At 37.0% G+C, this 24,998-nt stretch overlaps 1 protein-coding gene across 4 annotated transcripts in view; it reads right to left on the bottom strand.

The window, feature by feature from the left end:
- Positions 1-24,998, bottom strand: part of VTI1A (vesicle transport through interaction with t-SNAREs 1A) — a 353,584-nt gene that overhangs the window by 135,132 nt on the left and 193,454 nt on the right. For 2 of the 4 annotated variants that reach the window (XM_046652172.1, XM_046652173.1), the window contains 2 exons: positions 14,253-14,323; positions 13,510-13,571 (listed from right to left, as the gene is read on the bottom strand). In XM_046652172.1, coding sequence (XP_046508128.1) covers positions 13,510-13,571; positions 14,253-14,323 — 133 coding nt within the window. Of the gene's footprint in view, positions 1-13,498; positions 13,572-14,252; positions 14,324-24,998 lie in introns of all 4 variants that reach the window. The other 2 variants (XM_046652174.1, XM_046652175.1) reach the window with 1 other exon arrangement.

Below are 24,998 nucleotides of genomic sequence, written 5' to 3'. Positions count from 1 at the left end.
CCTGCAGACAGAGGGAAGGGGAACTTTTCATGTGTGTGAAAGAATGGCACCCCCCAGCCACCTGAGAACAGTTTCTCCCAGGAACACCTGTTTGCTCCAATTGAAGCCTGTCCAAATTGAGTCCTGGGGATCGGGAGCTCACTCTTCAAATGTCCCACCATTCTACAATATTTATTCCCCACCTGTCTGCTGGCCATGATAGCTTGGGAATGCTCCAGCCAGGGGAAGCTGTTTCTTGGCCCTGACATGGCAGAGCTAACAGCAGCTAATGTTCACCCAGAAACTGGTCTGGATCCAGTTGCCCTAGAGTTCAAAAATGCCTCTTTTCCTTTTCTGAGTCTACCAGGCTTAGCAAAAGTTCTTAAGGAGGGGGAAGTAAATAGTTTTGCATCTTCATATCAATATGGTGCAAAACCAAGTTAGACTCTTAAATCTGATTTTTGGGTTTTCTGCTCATAGTCATATGAAATAGTTGTGCAATACTAAAAATTAGAATTGGCAAATTAATTTCTCCAACAAGAGAACTATTAAAATCCAGAAGGTAAAAACGCAATAAAAACGATCTTAAACACATAATTTAACATGTAATTCAGAGAAGGAAAAAGATGCTCACATCAAACTCCAATTATAACAGTGAAAAATGTTTTATTTAAAAAATTCTAGCCAAGAGAAAACTGTATATTTGAAAAGCTTACATAAAGCTTTATAAAACAGGAGACCTTTCATCTCTTCCAGATCCACGAGCTTGAAAATACTTTATCTATGCAATTTCAAGGCACATAAAAACCCCAGTGAATAAATAAAGTGTTCTCTTTTTCTTTATACAGAAGCTTTAAAATTATCCATATAAATAGCTTGGCCTTGAACAAACAGATTAAAAGACCTAAAAAGCTATGGCTTCAGATCATGTATACAGAATGGAAAATGAATGCTTTTCTTTATTGGCTGGGCAAGTTTTCTACTAACTAAATTTCTATAAACCCATTCAGTGAGGAAGATTTAACTGGCATATATGAAAAAATTCAATATTTTAAAGTGATACACTTATCAGCTAATTAATATGCCACAATAAAATAATTCATGTACTCTGCCAACATTCTTTATATCTATTCATGAATCATATTGTATAGTAGGTATAATCAACATGCAACACAATTTCAAAGGCTATAACATTTTATAAGTATATAATTTTAGTAAAGTATGTGAAAATCCTCAATATCTTTCTAAAATTGGGGTAAAAGGTGTGAAAAGGTTTTTCATAATTGTTTACAATTAGAACTATTTAGGTGACTTCAAGCCTTTCTTATTTGTTTCAAGAAAATCTTAAATTCCACTGCAATTAAAAAAAATTCTCCATAAGCCTTTAGATTATATTTACTTTATGAGTAGATGCAGTTACAAATTGTTTGTTAACTTCCTGTGTACCCTCCACATAGTTGTGGTCAAATAGGTTTTTCTGACACTGTACCCCAGCATTTAAATTCTGCTGCTGGGAGTTATTACCTTGAAGCTGCCTTTAAAAGGGAAGCAGCCTACCCCAAGTGTGGATTAAGAATTAGGCAGTGACTTTTAGGCCCAGATACAACTATCTCCTCTATAAAGTCTTAACTGACCACAGGCCCCAGAGATTCCCTCTCCTTGTCATCGCCTTCCTGTCATTGCATTTATCTCTCACTCACCATACAGCATAAATTACTATGTATTGTTGTTTCTTAAAAATATTAAGTTACCTGGGAGCAGAGTTCTGAGTGTGTCGAATCTCTGATGCCTAACACATTCCCTTTTACACAGTAACATTAAATATTTGCTTTGAAGAAGATGCTGCTGCTGCTGTTACTGCTAAGAGGCTGCTAAAAACATGGTTTCCGTGGCTAAAACGAGGGTATTGGTCCAAGTTTTGCCCCATCTTGGTGGAATGACATTGGGCAAGACTCAACGTCTGTAGGTCTCAATTATCTAGAACATAAGGATAATAATAACAATACCAACTCACAGAGTTCTTACGAAGATCACATTGAATGAAATAAAGTATGTGAATGTGTCTTACAAACCATAAGGTCCTACATAAATTTTAATTGCTAGGATTGTCTTTAAGGACTTATTTTTGATAAATTATCTGATTTCCCAAAGAAAGCATCCCTGCAAATTTTCTTGTTAAACTTTGCGGGAAATTCTAAATAAGCGTTTCGTGTAGGCCAACACATTTCAAATAAGCCAGAATATCAAAGTAATTAAGTAATATTTAGCTAGGACATTGTACATAGTTCTGTAACAATGTCTCATTTCTCAATTTTTTTGAAGGTGGTTGTGGACTCTCTTGAAAATTTTACGGAAAACTCCCAGAAAGATGCTTATACACACACACACACACACACACGTTTTCAGAAAACTCCAGCGGTTCAGAGACTATGAAACCCACTCCAGCGTAGAGCCCACTGCCCCACACCTTGAGACAGAGTGTGGTTTCATGAAAGTACTTCGGGACCTGATTTAGACACCTTTAACTGATTTGGGAATTAAAAAGCTGATAGTTTTGTGTTTTTCTTCATCATAAAAATCATTAAGGCCTCAGTAGATGGAAAGTAGAGTGGCTTTTTCCTAGGTAAACTATAATTTTACAAGGGATGTGGGTTCTGTTCTTTTGTAATTCAAGCCTCTTCAACGCTCTTTTGAAAATTTTTGTAAAATTTACCATTCTGGCATTTCCCCCATTGATATTCATACTTTAGTTCCAAAGTTCTTCACATAAATTTGCAAAAGAAGTTACTAACTTTTTAAATAGGATATTGAGGTTAAAAAAATGGTGATGCCTCCTGTCATTTCAGCTTCTATCTTGTCAAAAAATGTTACAGACAATTTAAAATAAAAAACGGAAACAACCTCAATTAATACCAGAAAGGTGGCCAACTTCTGCAATTTAACAAATACTTGAATTACACTTTCGGATACTGAATATATTTCTTTACAAACAGAGGGTCTTTTTCCCTCTTCCATAAAAGCAAAGAATTCTTTCTTAATACCTAGATGATAAATTCTGAAGATGTACACAGTTGTTTCTTATTATGGCTTCCCTGGAAAACATTTCTGGGAAAGCACAATTCCCGGCCACTTACTTTGTTTACAACAGACAAAACTGCTTGTGTGGTATAAATAGGAGCCTGTCCTTAAATGCTGCTGAAAAATAAAACGTAACCATGAAAAGGAACCATTTCCTGCCCCTAAGGTGGCTTAAAAAAATTCTTAGCTACTTTAGGAACAGCACAAAAGCATAAATAATAATTATCAATCGCCGCACAATAAAAGACTAATTTTACAAAAAAAAAAAAAGCTACATATTCCAGAGATGCCCTCAGAATTGTCAGCACCAGAAGGTTTTCTTATCCTGCAAGATTATGAAACCCCTTTTTGTCCTCCTGCATTTGCGATGTATATCTATAACTCGTTCTTGTTTGTGCAGATAAGCCTGGCCTTGTCTCCCTAACTGCACTTTCAAAAGAAGCTTCAGAGTTGTTTGACTTTTGATCTGGGGAGCAGCTAGCTCGACCACCTGCACTGTGCAAGAGCTGTTACTGAGCTTGCTTTGTCCCGTCTTATAACACAGCGAGCCTTTTAAAATGGATGTGTGAATACACTAATTTACAATGTGAGCGTTCAAACAAAAAAATATGGTGGTGGTGGTGGTCGTGGTGGTGGCGGCGGTGGCAGCAGAAGAAGGGGGAGATTTGTGAAGGGAGAAGCCCTGACACTTGCTTTATAAAGTTCAGATATTGTTCACTGCCTCTGGCATTTAATGAAACAGATGGCCAAAGGCTTCTCTCAACTTACAATGGAGCAGACAGTGGTATAATGGTGTGGGGGCCTGGAATTGTAAAAGGTTGTTTGGTGATGGTATATGTTAATAAATAGCCATTTACAAGGGGGGTTGAGGGCTCCATTACTTGTTTATAAGGAAGGCCTATGGCCCCTTGCTTCGAGTTAACAGCTCAAGGCTGTGTTCAAAGGAGGCATTGATGGTGAAGGTAAAGTGCACCCTTCATATTCCACATCGCATGAAAGAGAGCCATGTGTCCTGGGGAAAAACGGAAAAATCATAAAAGAAAGGTAATTCAAGAATTAGGTCAAATTGTGGCTCACAACCGAGAAAAATGTAAGATGCTTTTCTGTTGTGACTAAATAAAGGACAAAAATATTCTGTTATTGTGGTTACTTATTTTATCTTTGAGTGAACACGTTTACACTGTAGCCAAAGTGCCGTAGATAAAAACCTGTAGAGTTTCAACTAAATTACACCCATGTGAACCTATATGACAACTCTGAAACTATTCTTAGCCATTCTTCCCAAGATTATTCATGGATCAGGCCTGTGCCAGGATAACACGCCCCAGTGCTAAATGCGACGAGGCTTCTGACTGAGAGTGGCTTACAATCCAGACCTGAGGACCCTGAAGGGAACTGGTCACACAGAAACTCCTCATTCTCTTCAGGGCAGGGAGGTGCCACAAGAACTGTCACCACCTCCCTGTAACCATTCTATCAAAGGCCCGTCTCTGTGGCAAGAGAGGCTATGTTTTGAAATAAGTCAGAGAGAGAAAGACAAACACCGTATGATTTCACTGATACGTGGAGGACAAAGGAACACATGGATAAAGAGAACAGATTAATGGCTGCTGGCGGGGGGAGGGGGACAGGGAGAAGGTGAAAGGGGTAAAGGGGCACATATGTATGGTGAGGGACAAAAATTAGACTATTGGTGGTGAACATGATGCAGTCTATACCGAAACTGAAATATAATAATGTACACCTGAAATGTACACAATGTTATAAGCCAATATGACCTCAATAAAATAAAACAACAACAAAAAAGAAAGGCTATGCTTGACCTCAACCAAGGGTTCTTTTCATCTTATAAAACATTGTGGATCCTCTGCTTTCTGCTTTGCTTTTAGGTAGGACATTTTCAGCCTGTCTGGATAATCTGTACAGGCGTCTGTGGGAAGTCTTAGGGGTACTGAGGTGTTTCCCTCATTTTGTTTGATCTCTTTCACCTGGATGTTCTCCCCTATTCATTTCAGCTGGTTGCACAATATTGTGGGGAACTATATAAAATCTTTTTGGGGATAAGATAGGGGATAAAAAAGATCTGGGAGAAAATTAAGACACAATTGCTAATAACTCCAATATATACAATGCAGAGCAGAAGATGCTAGTGCCTTGGTAGAAGTACAAACTAGTGTGAAGGATCAGAGCAAAGACAGATAATTTCTGGCTGGGAGACTCACAAAGACTTGATGGACAGAGTGGTATTTCACCTGAGATCTAGAGTACAGATAAAAGTTCATCTGGAACATTCCAAAGATAATATCTGTTGTGTTTGTCTACCCAGTATCTATTCCCCTTTCTAGTAAAAGCTCCTGGATTTTTCTGAGGGAACTATGCTTTGTCTATTCTCAGTACAAGTGTCCGTCCCTGCGTGAGGTCCCAGGTCTAAAACATCAGATCATAAATTAAGGGGATTTTTACCTAACCTGAGCCAAGCAGAACCAATAAGACTCTAAGATACAACTTTGGTTGGAACTAGTGGGAAGAAAAAAGTGCTATATTCAATAGGTGTCACTGAAATGGTTGGCAAAACCTTGGTCTCTACAAGGAGAAACCCTAACAAAGGATTGAACCAATACAATAGAGAGCAGAGCTGAGAGATGGAGAGAGCAAGACCAGTCCTGATGGCACTGTTGGAACCCTTAGATTCCACTGTGTTTGAAGTTGCTTCTGCCCTTGAACTATTTAGTTACATGTGATAACATATTTCCTTTTTTTTTTTTGGTTTATGGCCAATTTGATTTGGGTTTCTGTCACTTGCATCCAGAAGATTCTCTAGCTAAGACAGGTGGAAAAAGAGAATATTCTGGGTAGAAGTAACAGAAAAAGCAAAGGTATAGAATTAGTGAAGAGTTAAGGCTAGCTTTGGAGATGGGAAGTAGTTAACTCTAGTAGGGACATGGGGTCCACCCAGAGGGAGGAGCCCCAAATAAGGCTAGAATGTTCACTGGAAGACCCTGGAGATCAGACTAAGGAGGACACGTGTCAGCAGGCGACAGGGAACCTTGGCAGCCTTCTAAGCAGGGAAGAAACTAGTTTTGCACTTTGGAAAATAAAGTGGCCAATAATATTTACAAGGACACAAGATGGGAAGAAGAGGCATAGAGACCAACGACGAGGAGGCTTCCTTCCCTGAACTGTCCAAATGAGAGGGCAGGCCTGAGCTTGGAGGGCTGCTCTGCTCCGAGCAGTACTCTGCCTGCGCTGGGGTAGTTCAAGCAGCGTTGCTGAGTGAGCGTCAGAGTGGGGACGGAGAGTGGTGGTCCCAGTACAGAAAAGGGACATGAAAGAATAATGGGATTTGACTATTATTATTAGTTTTTAATTTTATAAAAATTACTAGGGAAATCTGGGAGTGGAAAATAAACTTAAAAACATCCATTTATAATTTATCAATCTAAAATAACTACTAATTAACATTTTGATTTTGGTCGTTTCTCCCAGGCTTTTTTTTTTTTTTTAGCAATGATGATGACAATAATCAACATTTCAACATTTCTTGAAATCTTACTATGTATCTGGCACTGCTGTGTGTACTTTCCATGTACAGACTCATTTAACCCTCATAAGAATTTTGTCATCCCTGCCTTACAGACAGGGAAACTGAGGTACAGAGAATGAGATTGGCAGAGTCAGGTCCAGAGCCTACTTCTTATCCACTAAGGCATAGACTCTTGAGGCATACACAGAAATTTCATTTTGAATAATTAAATAAAAGCGAGATTGTTTTCTCCAATGAGAGTAAGGCTCCAGGCTTTACAAAGTTATATCTAAAAATAAAATTTCCTAACAGTGATACTTGTCGAACACTGGAGGTGAAGGAAATTGCAGACTCGCCTCCTGCACCCTGTTGCTGGTTCTAGTTAATGCCACACAGTCTATGCTCAAAAACAGAATAATTCTAAAGGACTCCTTAAAAACACATCCCCTTGGGACTCCATTGGTACACGGCAGCTTGAGTCCGCACAGAGCAGACCAAGTGCTTTCAGCCCATCCTAAATAGTGGGATCTGGTAGGGCTTGTTCATTGCGTTCAAGAGCAATTGTCTGCCCATCCAGGCCAGTTGTCTGACTGTCTGTGAGGCTACTAATGCTCCATAGGAGAAGGGTAACAGTCCAGTGTAGGAGGAAGAACAGGCTGTGGAGGCAGACTGCTCAGGAATAGCTGGAGGATATTTAACAACAGTTCCTTCTTTCTTCAAACGGGAGTAATGATAGCTGCCTTACAGAGTCGTCGCGAAGATGAAATAAGATAATGTGCAGCAAGTGCCTAGACCAGTGCCTGCCACCCAGGAGCTATCAGCGAGTGCATAAGTAGCAGTGTCCTTGTTACTAAAAGATACAGTATAACGTATAATAACAGGTCTTGAAATTCTGAATTTCCCAGAGCAGTAAAATGTGGGGGGAGGCGGAGAAGGGAGGGAAACTGACATATGGTTGCCAACGTTTTATACTTCCAAGTATTTATTTTTCCGTTTGCTATGACAATTGGCTATTTTAAGGAAATTGTTCACTACCGAAATTATTTTACAGAAGAAATGGAATTATAACACAGCATATAACAGTAACAATTTGCATAACAAAAACTCACCAGTTTGTTTTTATTCTTCTCATTTCACCACTAGTTAGTGAAAACTGGCTCTGAGAGCCTTTTGTATAGTATGTTCAAAAGAGCAAGCTAAGTTCATATCCTCACTCTGTAGCTTTCTATGTATGCGACAACAGATAGTTTACTTCACTAAGCACAGTTATTCTCATCTGTAAAATGGGGACGTGGTGCTTCCTCCACAGGGTTCTTAAGTCAGATAATGTGTGTGAAGTACGGTTAGGGTCAGACACACACTTAGGGCCGCTGGTAGAGTTATCACTGATAGCTAACTTTAGATGTTGCATTCAAACGTCTGACATAGAACCAAAATTCTATGTTTAAAGCTGCAAGAATGTTATGGAAAGAGAAACATACATAAAGAAACCCAAGATGATAACTCTACATGCTGCATTCACATGTTATTGAAAGAGAAACATACATAAAGAAACCCAAGATGATAACTCTACATGCTGCATTCACATGTCTGACACAGGACCAATATTCTACATTTAAAGCTACAAGAATGTTATTAAAAAAGAAATATATAGAAAGAAATCTAAAGTCATTCTTTAGTTTGGTATAAACATCACCCACGTCAGTCTTGAAGAGGTCATAGGACAAAGGCATGAGTCAAGAATATAGCAAGAAATTTACTCACACAAAAGGGACCAAGATTTTTTTTTAAATTCTCTTTGTAGCATTATTCTAAGCTCAGATCCTAAATCTGTTAAGTCTAAAGAATCTGAAGCAAATACAGTCATTTTCTTCTGAAAGAATAAGTGCTTGATTAAAAGTGGAAGAATATCTTAGACATTAAGATTTTGCTATACTAATTTCAGGTCAGGACCCATGTTCATCACTAGTAAAAACAAGCCAAGAAAGAGGAATGAGATAAACTGAGAAAAGCAAAAAAAAAAAAAAAAAAAAAAACGAGAGAAAAGGTAAAATGTAAATATAAGGTACTGTGAGAGAAGACACACTGTTCACTGCATAAAAGTCGAGAGTAAATTCTCAAGGACATTTTTCTCACAAGTCTTGAAAACTCTCTACTGTTGAATTTTCAAGACATTGTAATAAGGACAATTAAAATATAAAAAAATCTTCCTGGGCAAAACAAGGGTGGGGGAAAGAATGAACTTTTAGAGAAGTCATGGCCTATTTCTTTAAGAATAAATCTGTTGGTTTAAAAAAATTATATTTCTGTTGCTTATAGGTCTTGCATTGGTATTTCTGGTATACTTACCCTTAGGAATCATTCTGACAGTACATTTAAGTTTTCCTGATGTTTTACCTGTCATTCTACCAAAGCAACAAAATCATATTTAAAATGTAAAATGTGATAGCAATGAAGGGTGGCAATTATTCCCCAGATTGACTCAGAAGTAGCTCTAGCAAAAATACATGTGTTAAATAGTAATGTATGAATAGTGCTAGTTAGGTCAACTGCATTTAATACCATCTGCTTCGTTGATATTACAGATTAATTGCAAAAGACCTCTCAACAGTTACATGCTTAAGAAGTTACTCCATGCATGCTGGAAGGATAAACAGCACTCACTTTCTGAAGGAAATATTCTGATTTTTTTAATTTGTAGAAATAGTAGGGGCAAATATAGGTAGTGTCTAGGAGAGAGGAAATTATTTGATACTAAGGTAATCATACAGAAAAAGGTGTTTTTAAAAAATATTATATATGCCATTTCTTTTTGTAAGACTTTTGCCAGTATATATATGCAGTCAATGAGCCAACATAAATTAGTAACATGTCCTCCAAATTTATGTCAATGGAGATCTCAAATTATAACTTTGTTACATTTCTAAGGAACCCTTCAGATACTTTTAGAAACCAATACACTCTTACGGATAAATTATTCACTCTTCAGTAGTAAAAAGAAATACAATCATGATGTCCTTCGTTTCCTGACTGAAAATCTGGAAAACTTCTATTTTCATTTTCACTGATAGCCAGCACTGTTGGATCTGATAAGACTTCCCAGTTAAATGTATTGGGAAAAAAACACACACAAACATGCACATCCATGCAAATATATGAAGAACAACATTTACGTCTCTCAGTGCTACGGTGACACTTTAAGATAACCAATTATAATAATCAAATTTTGTGAAAGTCAATGAACAATCCATTTCTTTGGCCCCAGACACTACATGAATGAGGTCATTTGTTTCATGACCATTTTCATTATTATCTGAATACCACTTATTTAAAACTCTCTCTACATAGTCAGGAAATGACCAGTTTGTCCCTAGGTAGCTCTCCATCTTATGTCAAGCCTGAAGAAAAATTACTTTCCAGGAAATCAGCTATATCTGCATTCTGATGTCAAGTTTTACTACTATTATAATTTTGAATGGACCAATTTTTCTCCTTTGTTTGCTTTCTTTTGGTAATATGTATAGTGTAGTTACATGCAGAATAATTTATTGACTTCTTCTGGTTGAATCAGCTGCTATCGCACTAAGCTAGATATATCTCAATATTTTCTGCATAGTTTAGTTTCTTTCAAAACTTGTTCATGCTATGATTCCATAAATCACCTTCCAGTTCTCTAATTTTTTTCAAACACACTGGTTTTATAGCTTTTTAAATCATATTTTCTATTGGTTATTTATTGTCCTGGTGCCCTTTTTAATGACCAGCAAGGATTAACTGGAGGTGTAGAATCTTCAATAGCTTCCTTGAGAAATGGATAATTTTATGAATTCTCACAGCATTTTATACGCACATATTCTCTACCACACAGAAGCACTCTGAAGGCAAGGATTAAATTGGTTTCATTTGAGGATCCCCAAGGCCTTGTACACAGGCATTAATTATTTGCTGAGGAAGTGAATAAGCAGAAAAAAGAAAGGAAAGAAGGAAGGAAGAGAGGAAGGGAGGAAGGAAGGCAGAATGGAAGAAAGAAAGGGAGGGAGGGAGGAAGGAAACAGAATTTTCACCTCATTTGAAGTTGATCAAAGATTAAAAAGCCTGAATGGAGTGGCTGCCCCTTACTCATTTTTATTACCCTCTCTGCTTTTGGTCAGTCTTACAGACAATCAGGTGGATTTACATCCAGACTTTGGCACTAATGGAACACTGGTTTCAGTTGTCTTCACAATAGACTAATCAATATAAGTAAAATTACCCAAATAAGGGGCCATGGCATGCCATTTTTGTTCATTTTACAAATTAAAAAACAATTTAACTTTAAAAAATTAAAAATAATCGGTAGTGTTTCCTTTAAATAAAATAATTTCTTGGTTTGGTATATTTGCAGAATATTTAACTATTCTCAGTCATACAGAATTTATCATATGAAAATAAGCTTATGTTGCATGCAGGTAAACACCTACCCTGCACAAAGAGGACGTTCATTTCTTTTATACATTTTGTGAAGGTGACGGATGAGCATGTGGTTCAATATTACAACTTTTCCTAAATCAGAAGCACCTGTTGACACATGATGTAGCTATGCAGTTTTGATAAGAGAATGTGACTTCTCTTTCTGAAATAAAACCTCCCCAGTGCTGGAAGTAAATGCTGTGGGACGGGGGGAGGTAACAGAGGACGCAACATCAGAGCATTAAATGAAAGACTTTGCCACCTAAACCCTAGTTCCATTTCTCCAGACTGTTTCCCAGGGAATAATAAAAAATAATGAAGTAAAGAAGCTGATAAAATATATTTGCCTTTCCCCAAGTCCAAAATAAATTGTATATCATGTGGGAGAGTAATTAGAAACTAAAACAAAACCACTTATCTGCATTTGGTTCCCAGACTTAGGTTACAGCATTGATGAAAAGTACCTGGGCACCTTGGCTGATACCAAGAGCCCAGTTGTGCCTACTAATAAACAGTCACCCTAATGCACAGGTGGACTTAAGCCTGTCCTTGGCTCAGACATAGTAAGGTGCTGTCTATCTGGGGATTTTTATTTCTGTTTATATTCTACATAGATCCCAAAAGGCGACGAGCTGGTGACTGACTGAGTTGGCCTACAAAGAGAACTCCAAGTAGATTTCAGCAGAGTAATTTTCCTCTGCAAGCTTATGAAACAACCGCGTTAGCGTGATTTCCCTACAGAAGGCCCAGTCAAAGGTTGTAGAAGTTGTTTGTGCTTCACCCTCTCTAAATGACTTCCAAATTTATTCAAACACAATATGAGGAGATGCTTTATTTGTTGAAATAACTGTCTGCAGTGTCCTGCACAAAAGGGTGAGGTACATCAAGCAGAAACATGGACAGAAATACATTGGTTTAGAAACCCATAAATCCTTATTTGAATCTGCCAACCTGAAAGCCACGTGGAGCCTGAATAAACTATTTTTCCTAAATGCTACATCTGATTAAGCCATACCATTAAATGACAGCTGAACTTTAACATTAATATGATATTATTTAAATAACCGCATGATTTTTTCTTACACTAAAAATGATGAATGATTTCTAGACAGCTCAATTGACATAAAGCAGGAGGACTCTTTAATGAGATTTGACAAAATGGAGACATATGCAGAATATTCGTTACAGCTCACATCGCAGGGGCCCTCCCAGGGAAGCAGTAGAGGATTTCTTCCTTTTTTTCTTTTTTATTGTCTATAGGCATTGAAGCATTCCTTTCAATCGCCACTCCTCTGTGGATTTTGAGTTTTTCTAGGTCATTTACAGATTACTCTTAATCAGAGCATTTGGTGGTTTATGGTCCTGAATTGAGACTGTGCGTGCAGGAAAAGGAGAGGCACGTGGAGTTAGGTCCACGTTGGTTGGCAATGACTGATCAGCGTGACTGAGAAATCACATCGGCCACATTGGCCTACAGAACACTAGGCAACTACACATTTGATTGGTTCTTATGCAATCAATCTCTAAGACAGCAAACATACTTTTAGCAAATTATTATATATAGAGATATGATCAGAGAAGACTTTACTTATCTTTTCTAGTTGTTTCTATGGTATCAATGATAAACAAGATTCTCTTTAAAATTCCAATTAAGCTATTCTAGAGCCGATTCTCAACATTCCTCATTCACACTTCTATTCACAGTTTCAAACTGAAGGTTATGCTAGAGGATACTCTTATTTGGTAGATTCTGAATGTAAAATAATTCCATGCTGAATATACATAGGCGAAAATTGGCACCAATTTTCAGAACAATAAAAACATTTCTCACTCCCCTCCAAAACAACCAGAATATAGAATATTATGTACACTCATTCATTTATTTTCACATACTCTCCTGAGTATTTTCCATCAATCAAAGGTTAGTTACACATATAAAACATTAACATTTGTTTGCTTGCACATGTGAATTCAGATTATTCAGATAATCTTTACATTTTAAAAATCACCTTTAAGTATACATAAAATTGAAATGTTTCCCCAAACAGTTATCTCTTAAAAAAGAAATGAAAATAAGGCAACAGAGAGCAAAGCTAATACCGAGCGTGCTCCTGATACTGCAGGCCTGTGTTCCCTCTATAAGAAGGAGGCTATCGAAATAGAAAATAAAATGAGTCTGCTCCTGCCATGGGGACTTCCTCAGGCTATGAAAAAATACTTCATGTCTAACCCTAATTTTTTCCATAGCTTTAGGTAACCCCCCTAGCTCAAACCTTCTCTCTAATCTAAGTTACTCGGTGTGTGTTTCCGTCCAAACAAGAGTTAATATCAGTGCTCTGTCATTTCAAAAGGGTCTTGACACGGGGTACTAAGAGCAGAAGCCTGCATGGCTCAAAAATGCCCAGTTGCAACCAGATGAAAAACATACTTTAAAACAAGGAAGACAGAGAGAGAAAGATAAGTCCCTACCTTGCTCTTACCTTCGCAACATCCCTGTCAGAACCCTGGAGCTCTTCCCCAAGTTAGCATCTGTTTCCCGCAGCTAGGAGGAGAAAAGCAGCATTAAAACAAAACAAATCAAACTTCACGCACTCGGATTATTTTTAAAGTGCACTGGCAAACAATAATTTTGTCATGATAGAAAAATCCAATCCATAAAAAATGCTTAAATACACGAAAATACATTTTTGACACCTATTACAATCTCTGAAAATTCTTAAATTTAGAAAATTACACATAACAGAAAATCCCAGGAGCTTTAAACTGGATATTTGAACTGGATATAAAAGCAAATGTCTCACAGGCGGACAAAGTTTAATAAATATCTGGTAATTAATCTCCATTTATGAACGTGCACAGTCCTAGAAATATAAATGGAAACAAAAGAATTGAGGGAGGATGAGGTATCTTACAGCTTTCACTCTGAAAGACTTGACATGCTTCAAAATCTCCCCCAATGACCTTCTTCTCAGCTATAGAGCTAAATAAAATTTCTACCTGGGAGCATTCTGGTTGGGGGGGGACATAAAGAGTCAGCTTATTCTTTCTCCATCCTGCTCTTTTTTTCCCTCTCCCCAGACTCTCCATCCCTCCTTCACCCTAGCCATTTTTAGATGTACTTACATCTACATAGCTGTCAATGTCTACGCATGTGCCAAAGACCGTTTACTTTACGTCTCATCATTTACTGAATTTGTAAAAAGACTGTACCACTTCTACTCACTCTTTCACGTGCTCTCTGTATCTTTTCTCTGTCGTGACTGAGGTTTTCCAACATCTCCTGGCCAATTTGCTCTATGGAAAAGAAAATGTGAGCAAGAAAAGATGACTTTGGGCGCAAGTGAGAACAACCTTCAGAAGTACCAAATGACAACAGGCGCAAAATCAATGTTAAAGAAATAGATGTTGTATATCAGACACCTATTTCAATTTGTTCCTTTGAAAAACATTAAAAAACTATTTGATAAACTTGCCTATTTATCTGAGGTATAATTAAATGTGATTTATAATTCAACCTATAGAACATGACTATGGCAATGACAATTTAGAGGTGATATGACTTGCCCAAGGCCAGCCCAGCACACTATCTGCTAAGATAGAGGAGAGCCTAGGTCTGGAGGTCTTTCCACTATTTTATCATCTTGGAACATAGCCTTTGGTGTTTACAGGTTAAAAATAAGGTTAATGAACCTGCTCTACCTTCCCGACTTCATTATCACACTGTTTTGCATATGTAAGTCAAACTCCAATTAGAATGATTTTGATTTAATGTATTTGCCCCACAAAAACAGTCCTCATACTCTCAACTACTGCACCTTACTGGTAATGGAACTATCTCTAGGCTTGTGCCCTCCTGGAGCAATGGCTTGTTTAGTGTGTTCTCAGCGGCTGGGGTATTTGAGTCAGGGTGAGGTGCACTTCTTAAAAAGTAGTTGAGGAGAGCTCCAGCTGGAGACAGAACTTCCAAACGTTTATACTGGTACAGGCAGGTTAGAACATTCATTAATAAGCCACACTGCTGAGTTCCAATGAGGTTTCCCCCTGCCGTGATCATCCCAATTGGTTGGCACTGTTCAGTTTTCCTCTGTCTGCACATCCTTCTACAAGACTGTAGGTATCTCCTGACCTGACAAACATTGAGCTGCTCTGAATAAATTTTTTCCCAACTCATTCTCCATCACCTGGGAGGTGCTTTATTCTATAATAGAAGAATTCCAATCTCTCTCTCTTATAATCTTGGCAACCTGTCTGACTACCTTATTCTATATTTCTTTCTTTCTTTTTTTCTCTTACACTCTCTTTACCCATAACCTATAACAACAATCATTTCTGCCTTATAAACTTATAGAAACATTCAACAAGCATCCATTACAATAATAGCAAATAATTTAATAAAGTCATAAGAAGTCACCATGGTAGTTATTTGGCTCATGTATACACACTGACCAACTTTTTAGAAGGATATCCTAAAAACTGTAGCGCAGTGGTTAGGCCACATTGAGAGCTTAGGCTGTGTGCTCACACGGCTTGAGCCTAAATCCCAGTGCTGACACTTAATAGCTGTGTGGCCTCACATAAGTTACCTACCTTTGTTGTGCCTCCGTTTCTTCATCTCTAAATGGGGATAAGAATATTTCTATATCACGGGGTTGTTGTAAGGGTTAAATAAGATGATTCAGTTAAAATATTTAGCACAGTGACTGGCCTATAACAATAGTAAGCATTTATTGAATGATGAAGATTGATATAAAAAACCAATGGATGATTATGACATTGACCCCTTCCTACCCTAGGTCTGTCATAAACAACTTGAATTGCAATGTTATTTATAAGATGAAATATCTGTCCTATCCTTCTCAAAAATTGTTGTTATTGTCAAATAAGATAACCTAAGTAAAAATGTTTTGAAAGTTACAGGGTACTGTACAAATGCATGTAATTGCACAGTATGTGAGAATCAATGCATTGAACAAATTATCCTGAGCCCTCACTCTGTGTCAGGTGTAGATGCTGGTGACACGACTAGTAAACTAGATCAAGCCCTTTCACTCATGATCTTCCGTGCTATTAGTGAAGATGTAGCAGTTAAAAGGCAAATGTGACATTAGAGTTTGTATTTCATGGCATATCAGAAAAAGGACCATACATTCCTTTCATGATAGAGAAATCTAAATAATAAAAAATGCTTAAATACAATAACATAAATATATTTTTGACACCTATACAAACTCTGAAAATTCTTTCCAGGGTAGTACCTTCCCAGTATAATCTCTCGTCTCAGATTTATGTTAGCTTTTTATTATTAACTCCATACAATTTATCCTTAAGGTAAAACTGAATAAGATACGTGGTTCCCAGTGAAGGCATCATAAAAGTGGAAGATGATACCAATAATGGAGAAGCAGGAAACAACTAGAATTGAACTTTTTCTTTTTTTGCATAACAACTACAATATTCAATTTTGTCATTCTATTAGGTATTACTGTCATATTGAATTCCTTTAATATAACATAGCAGTTCTAATTCATTTTTAACTTAAAATCTCTAAAGCTATGAACACCACCAATACTGTAATTATCAACAAAACACTAGTTATATATTTTCCTCCTATCAAGATTGATGTATTATAATATGTTATCTCAAACGAATAGGAAATAGGTTATTACCATGGTGTCTGTCACCAGCATAACGTTCCTAGTATTTGTGGCAGGAATAAAGCAATAAAAAAATGAAATAAAGTGAAAAATGAAATATGAATATGAATATGAAAATATGAAAGGTTTGTGATCTAGTCCTGCTCCCAAAGTACATCAAGTGTGGCACTGGAGAAGTCAACATTGGAATGCAGGCAATACATCCACAAGTCTATCAGGTTTGCCAGGGGAAAAAGTCTACTCTGAATGGATCTATAGTCTGCTACTAAAGGAATCAGTGGAACCAGAGGTAAAGAGCTCAGGCCTTTTCAGGAGTCATAAGTCTCTCCCACATCCTCTTTGCCTCCTGGGAAATATCTCAGCATACAAAGTTCTAACCCCATCTGGCAGGAGAAGAGATACTGGCAAGAGGGCCCACGTCCTGGTATTAACACACACACCATGCAATTGTTGGAAACAAAATTATTTTTTTATTTCTTACTTGCTACTTTCAATTTTAATGCCACAATAAAGAAAATTCCAGGCCAAGCATATTAGAAAATGCTCACTCTTATGGAATGAAAAAAATTCATGCAAAGAAAGTTATATATGGTTTTTTCATTATATGTTCCCCTACCCCAATCAAACCAAACCAAAACAAGACAAGAAATTAGAGGGGATTATTCTTTAAATAGACTATCCTTGGTCATAATATTATTAGACATTTAGGGATCATTTCATCAAAAAATTAGTAACATTGTCTGGTTTACTTTTCTTGAATAATTTAATTTAAGTTGTAAGCACTCACCAAAAACACCAATAAAGAAAGAACGCAAGCTCATAGGCCTAAACCAATGCAAAACTGAGTCTAGAGTTTTCAGTTCTTTAGACTTTCACAGTGCCTTTAGAATGGGAATAGCCATACTGCGTCTCTTGAAATAACTTGACAAATCATAAATTTTATAACTACTGCACTTGTTGACTGTGAGGATCCTCCTCAGAGTAAGAAATAATGGGAAGCACAAAAGAACATCAAAACTGATGCTGTATGCTGGAATTCTACATGTCAGTATCAGCATGATAAACGAATTCCTGGAAAGAAAGTTCCTTCCTGCACTTCTATCCTTTCCACAGGGGTCCTGGGAATCATCCTGGGAGTATGGCATTCAAACTTATAAAGTGAGCTTTTGTTTCCGAAATTACCCAGAATGAATCATATCCTTGATCCGTGGCCCCTTTTATTGGGTCACAATCTACAAAATAGATTTTGGCTAACATTTCCTCTTCTTTTCAATATATTTGGGTGGCGGGTATATACAATAGGCATTCAACACTTTCCTGCCCCATAAAATAATGAAGGAAGCAGGGAACTACAAATCTAGCAAGACACTTCCTGAAGGACTGGCCTGGCATCACAAAAGATAAGAAAGACCTAGTTTGAGAAGCTTGTACCAATGAAAGCATCATTGCTCTCCATTCATAAAATATTAATGCCACCTGAACCATCATAAGACTGACATGAATTAACTTTTTAAAAAAAATTTGTTGGATTTGTATTTTGGAGATGAGCAGATTAAAATATTCTCTATAAGAAGAGAGAAGCTCATATCATATCATAATATAAACATGGCTGAAAGGGAAAGAGCCTCAAATATAATTCTCCAGAAAATGTTCCACTTGATAAATTCAAAATATTAAAAAACGATTTTAGCCATTATGCCATAAGTAGTGCACTCACCAGAAAATAATGATCATTCCTCAGCACACTTAAATTTACTTTATTTTCCCAAACTTTATTAAGGATGTGATTTCCAAAAAATTATTTTAAAAAATGAAGACAGTCAGTTAAGTCTTCTCTAAAGAACTAAGAAAAGGTAAGGTCATTTGCTGGCACTCAAAAACTTCATTAGCAATTTTAGTAACAGGTAAAAGGCATTCACAATTATCCAGCTATTGTTTGCATATGGGGACTTCTGTGAAGTGTAGGAGTGCATAGAAATACTGTAAAAGAGCCATTTTGGAAGCATGTGTTTTCATATGTATATTACAGAACACTAACCAGAAAGATGAAAAACACAAAGTAATATTTCCTAACAATTTGGAGTACTGAATTTTGGACATGGCTTGGGAACCCCTGGCCACCAAATCAATGAAGGTAAAAACGTGATGCTTCAGGAGATCAAAGAAAGTCACATACAGCTTTCCCAGCGGGAGCTGCTCATAGACTGGTGGGGTCAGCCATTCTTTGGCATTTAGCACACCTTCTTGGACACTGACTTTGGTATCATGCCCTGAGTGGGGAGGTTGTCCTCAGTAGGGGTGTTACTCAGGCATGGAGAGTCTTTTGAATTCCTAACACCTGGAAAGGTGGGGGAATGGAAAAGACTGTTCCTTCACCACCTTCGTTATTTGACAGTTAAGACATGTGAGGAACTTCTGCCTCCAGTTAGGATGTAGAAAGATGCAAATGCCCACTCTCATAGAAACAAGAAAAACCCAGACAAAATAATTACCATTCTTTTCTGGGGGAAGTTCAGTGGACGCAAAGAAGCAGCTCTGATGGATTCTAGAGAGAAACAAGGCCCTCATATGTGAGCAAAGAGCCGTGGCAACATTCATACCTAGGGCAAGTGCCCGGGCCGAATACAGGTCTCCCACTGAGAGACTTTTTGGGGATGTGGAGAAATCAGTCAAACATCATACGACAATGTAGTCTTACAGGACAGAATGGAATCTAGAGGAGCTCCAAACACAAAAACAAACTGCCTGGTCTGATAATTCTCTAATCTCCACATTTGCCAAGGAAGAGGCAGTGGAGGAGAGGCTGGTTAGTAAAGAGAAATCACATATTACCACACATTCTTATGGTGTTTTCATTCTGAGACAGCATCAGAGTTCAAACAGGAACCAAAAATAGCGGAAACTGTGGACCAACCAATACTGATAAGATTTTTAAAAAAGCAGCACAGACACAGGTTGTGGGTGCACTAATCTCAGAGGAATCCAGTCTAATTAAGGATTCAGCTCAGCACTAGCTCAACTTAATTTTGGGAAGAATCTGATCAGGCCATTAATCAAACACTAGATAGAATAAAATGCTTTCAGAGGAAAATAAATTCAAAATGTTTATATTTCGGATTTTGCTGTTATTTTTTACACTATGTCTAGAATAGTGTACAAATTACAAGACAGGCAAAAAAGCAGGGGGAAAAAGAGAATCTTGAAGTGAAAATATAGTTGATCTAAGTAGACCAAAAGATGACTTAGTCATTAGAGGGAGCAGATAAAGATTTTAAAACAACTATGTTAACTGTTAAAGAATTTATTTAAAAAGGTAAACATAATGGGTGAAGAGATGGGTTTTTTAAGAAAGAAATGGAAACTCTAAAAAGGAACCAAATGAAATTCTAGGATAGAGAAATATGCATATGAATTCAATTCATAGGATGGATTGAATAGAATATACTTCACTATACAAGAAAGGATCATTAAACTTGAAGCTGGGTAATAGAAATTATCCAAACTGATGGAGGAAAGAAGTTTGAAAAAAAAACACAGCATCAATAATCTGTGAGATAATAACAAGTGGTCTTATATACATACAATCAGGTTCCCAGGAAAAGATATTCCCAGTGAGACAAAGAATAGGATGGAAGAAATATCTGAAGAAATAACAGCCAAAATGTTTTAAATTTTATTTTAAAAAAAGTCAACCCACAAATCAAAAAAGTTCAACAAGCTTTGAGCAAGATAAATACAAAAAACCCCCACATCTAGTCACATGATAGTCAAATCTTTGAAAACTAAAGATAATTAAAAATCTTAAAAGCTGCCAGAGGGAAAAAAGACAAATAACATGCATGAAAGCAATGATAAGAATAAGGGCTTGAGTTTTTGTCAGAAACAATGCAAAAAGACAATGGAACAACATCCCAAAGTGCTGGGGGTGCGGTAGGGGGACTTCAATCTAGTATTCCATATCCAGTGAAAATATTCTTTAAAAATAAAAATGAAATAAAGATAATTTTAGGTAATTGAAAACTGAGAGAATTATCCAGAAGGACTGAGCTATAAGAAATGTTAAAGGAAATTCTTCAGACCGAAGGGAAATAATAGTAGATGGAAATTTGGATCTACTGAATTTAGATCCAAATAAAGTAAAAATAATAACAACATGTGTAGAATTAAATATATGAAAAGCACAGCACAAAGGCTGGAGAGGAGGTAAACAGAAGTATACTATTAACTCCTTTTTAAATTACATGTGAAGTAGCATAATATTTATTCAAGGTAGACTGTGATGTTATGGATAAAAATTGTAATCCTTGAGCTTCTCTGTCCAATATGGTACCCACTAGCTAAATGGGGCTATTTATATTAACTAAAATTAAATGAAATTTAAAATTCAGTTTCTGCATAGCCCTAGTCACATTTCAAGTGCTTAGTAACCACATGTGGCTAATGGTTACTGTACCGACAAATATAGAAATACCATCTCTAGAAGGATCTCCAAATTCCCTTTGTCTTTAAGATCCACTTAAAAGAAATAAAGAAGTATTCGTTTGGGGTTTAATTTAGCTAAACTGGGCCTCAGTTTCCTTAAAAGCAAAATGACAGTCTTAGACTAGATAATGTTAGTGCCCCTTCTGGCTCTACAATATCAGGACTCAGTGACTGTATAAAATCTCAATGCCTCTTTTTCTATCGAGCATTTAAGCAAACTAGAACACAAGGGCCAAACCAGGCCCACAAACGTATTCCCATACTCTGCCTCCCAGACAATGTTAAAAACAACAAACAACTCAAATTTAAATGCTTTTAAGCAGGTCATACACTCTCTAGTTTGCCCGAGTCTCCAACACTGGACCGCTTCACACAGTAGCCTGCTTGGCCTCCAAGGACTTTTGCATTTACTATGCAGTACAAAATATTTGCAGGTACCTTGATGATGACGTTATTAACAGAAAATTATACATTCATATAAACTGAAGGTAAACACGCATTCTAAGTAGAAATGCAGCAAGAGTATGCAGGGCCAGGTTTCTTTCTTTTTTAAAGCAATTATGATTTAACACTACCTCCTGAGCAGCTGAGTATATATTCCGTTTTGCTTTAGGATGATCAAATCTATCATTAAGCAATTAAAAAAATCATCAGCGCTACTTTCATCAGAGTCATGGTAGCAGAACCTTCCCTTAGTCACCTGGTTTGCTGCAGATAATTAACAAACACTATTCCCAGAGCCCTCAGACATCAGTCAATGAAGCTGTGCTACCAATAATGATGCTCGGGAATGAGCAGGTACTATGTAAATTGAGGTTGTTAAACAAAAGGAACCATGTTAATTACAGCTCCATTCAAAACTGAGAATGAATCTGTTCTATTCTATGAAACAAGACCAGAGCAGCAGGAAGGACATCCCTTTTTTCACAATTCACTAAAGAATGTGAAAGCCAGGAGACGAAGCAGCAGAAAACCTGAATGGGCAAAACTGTCAAAACACATTCCAAAGGCTCACTTGCGGAATTTACTGGACGTGTATTCACTTAACAGACGAAGGAGACCCATTCAGCATCACCCAGATCTCCAGGTTGAATGAATTACTCATTCTGAAAAAACAAAAAGTGCTGTGAACTATTGAAAAGTGACCAGAAAGTCATTAGAAAGCCTTTTTAGAAATCATTATAGGCAGAGTTAACCACTATCTCTACTCTTTGTGAACTAGAACACATTTCTGTCACTGAATGTATAACATTCTGACTATCTGCTTAGTCAGAAGTCACTCTTGGGTGGACTGCAGAACTAACGTGGCTAGCAAACATGTTTTGTTTTTATGAAACACTATTTTAAGTATTTCTGAACTGATTGGCAACAAAAAAAATTTTTAAACAGGAAATTTCATATAAAAAGCTGGACTTCTGGCTTCTTTTGAAATTTGGAATATGTGGCAACTGGGTCCCCATTCCCACATGGTAAACTCAGACTGGAACTGAGTTATAGTTGCCCCTTTTAGAAGAATCAGGTACTACGGAGCGTGCCACCTCCCCACCTGGCCTGTTCCACTCCTTTATGTTGCTGCTTTGCTGTTGTAGGATCTGAGTCTGTGACTCCTTGCTTATATATTCTTCCTTCCCCATTAGATTGTAAACTACTTTAAAGATGAGGCCATTTCTTAGTGCTCTTAGTATATGCAGCATTTTAAGAGGCAGTGCCTGACATACGCAGGTGGTCAGGAGATTTTTGTTTCTGGGAAACTCCGACCTTGAAAATACGGTCTTCCGAAAATTTACAAGACTAGAAGTACAGACTTTTAGAAGAAATATGAGCCTTAAGAGCAACTGCACAGATGAGCCAATGAGGGTGCAGGGAGTCAGCGGTGGAGATCATCCGGGTCACCCTGCTAATTACCGACAGAGCTGCAACCGTGACCTAAGCCTCCCAACTCCCAACTCAGAGATCCTGACAGTAAAAAAAAAATAATAATAAATTTAAAAGTGTCCTGTCCAAAATGCATTACAATGTGGCTGACAAGGCGTTCTAATACTTTAGTAAACATTTACAATGTCAGTGCCAAGAAAGGCTTTTGCAGTAACTTGGGCAAGAGTGAGAAAGGAGACAGTCTCCACATTCCCTAACATCGTTCCCATAGAAGAATTACAGCATCTACAGAGAAGTATGCTGTGATTTCATGGTCGGGACTGGAATCACTTTCTGTTCTTCACAAATTACACAAACAGCAAAAAAGTCCTAGGAGTATTATGTTCTCATTCCAAACCTTCTGACTTCAGTATAGTTTTGTTCTTTTAAGAAATTAGGGGTCAATTCTCACATAGAATTGTAAAACGTCCCACTCACTGACCCCTTTTCTCCACTCTCTAATCACAATGGCAAGTGAATAAGTTATTCTTAACAAATGAATCAGGTGAAATGGAAAATTGAATATATTTGAATTGATTATTGTTTCTGTGAAAAGCAGGTAATCAGGAGATGACATTCCAACCTCTCCCCTTACTCTCTCTCTCTCTCTCACACACACACACACACACACACACGGAATAAAACATATTTACTTGGCTTGAGACACATGTTCAGCACTTTATTCAAGGTTTTTGGATGGAAACAGGGACAGATAAAATCATAGAAACTCAACTATCATACGCAAATACCAGATGATAATAGAAGTTTTGGCCTTGACATTCCTTTTCCTGATTTTTTTTTCTGGTCTTAATTCTATTCTGTTTGAATTGAAGCTAGAAGGGAAAGGTGGCCTGAAGGATGAAATCACTTCTCTCCTTTTGATTTGGTATGTGGCAATAGACACAAGTCAACATATAAATACACAAGGAATAGACACATACAGCTTGTGATCTTCAGGTTTAAATACTAAAAATTAGTGAAATCACATTGAGTTGAAAACATGAACTGGCTTCTTTCACTTACCTTAATGCTTTCAAGGTTATTTATGTTGTAGTGGGTATCATTCCTTTTTATGGCTGAGTAATATTCCATTGTATGGATATACCACATTTTCTTTATCCATTCATCCACTCATGGATATTCTGGCTGTTTCTATCTTTTGGCTATTGTGAATAGTGCTTCTACGAACATTAGTGTACAAGTATTTGTTTGAATGATTATTTTCAACTCTTTTGGGTATATGCGTAGGAGTGGAATTGCTGAATTATGTGGTAATTCTGTGTTTAACTGAAAAACACAGTTTTTCACAGTGGCTATATTTTACATTTTACATTTTACATTCCCATCAACAAAGCATGAGGGTTCCAATTTTTCCTTGGCCACACATTATTTTCCCTTTTTAAAATTACAGCCATCCTAGTACACGTGAAGTTATATCTTATTGTGGTTTTGATTTGCATTTCCCTAATGACTAATGATGCTGAGCATCTTTTCATGTGCTTGTTGGCCATTTGTATATCTTCTTTGGAGAAATGTCTATTCAAGTCCTTTGTCCATTTTTAAATTCGCTTGTTTCTTTTGCTGTTGAATTATGAGTTCTTTATATGTTCTGGATACCTAGACCCTTATTAGATACATGATATGTAACTATATTCTCTCATTCTATAGGTTTTCTTTTCACTCTCTTGATAGTGTCTTTTGACATACAAAAGTTTTTAACTTTAATGAAGTCCAATTTGTCTATTTTTTCTTTTATTTCTCATGCTTTTAGGGTCATATCCAAGAATCCACTGCCAAATCCAGGCCATGAAGATTTATCCTTACATTTTCTTCTAAGAGTTTTATAGTTTTAGTTCTTACACATACATCTTTGATCTATTTTGATTTAATTTTTGTTTATGGTGTGAGGCAGGAAGCCA

Source organism: Equus quagga, chromosome 2, assembly GCF_021613505.1.
Source record: "Equus quagga isolate Etosha38 chromosome 2, UCLA_HA_Equagga_1.0, whole genome shotgun sequence".
NCBI lineage: Eukaryota > Metazoa > Chordata > Mammalia > Perissodactyla > Equidae > Equus > Equus quagga.
The sequence above is the reverse complement of the archived record's forward strand: the minus strand, read 5'-3'. Positions and strand labels throughout refer to the sequence as shown.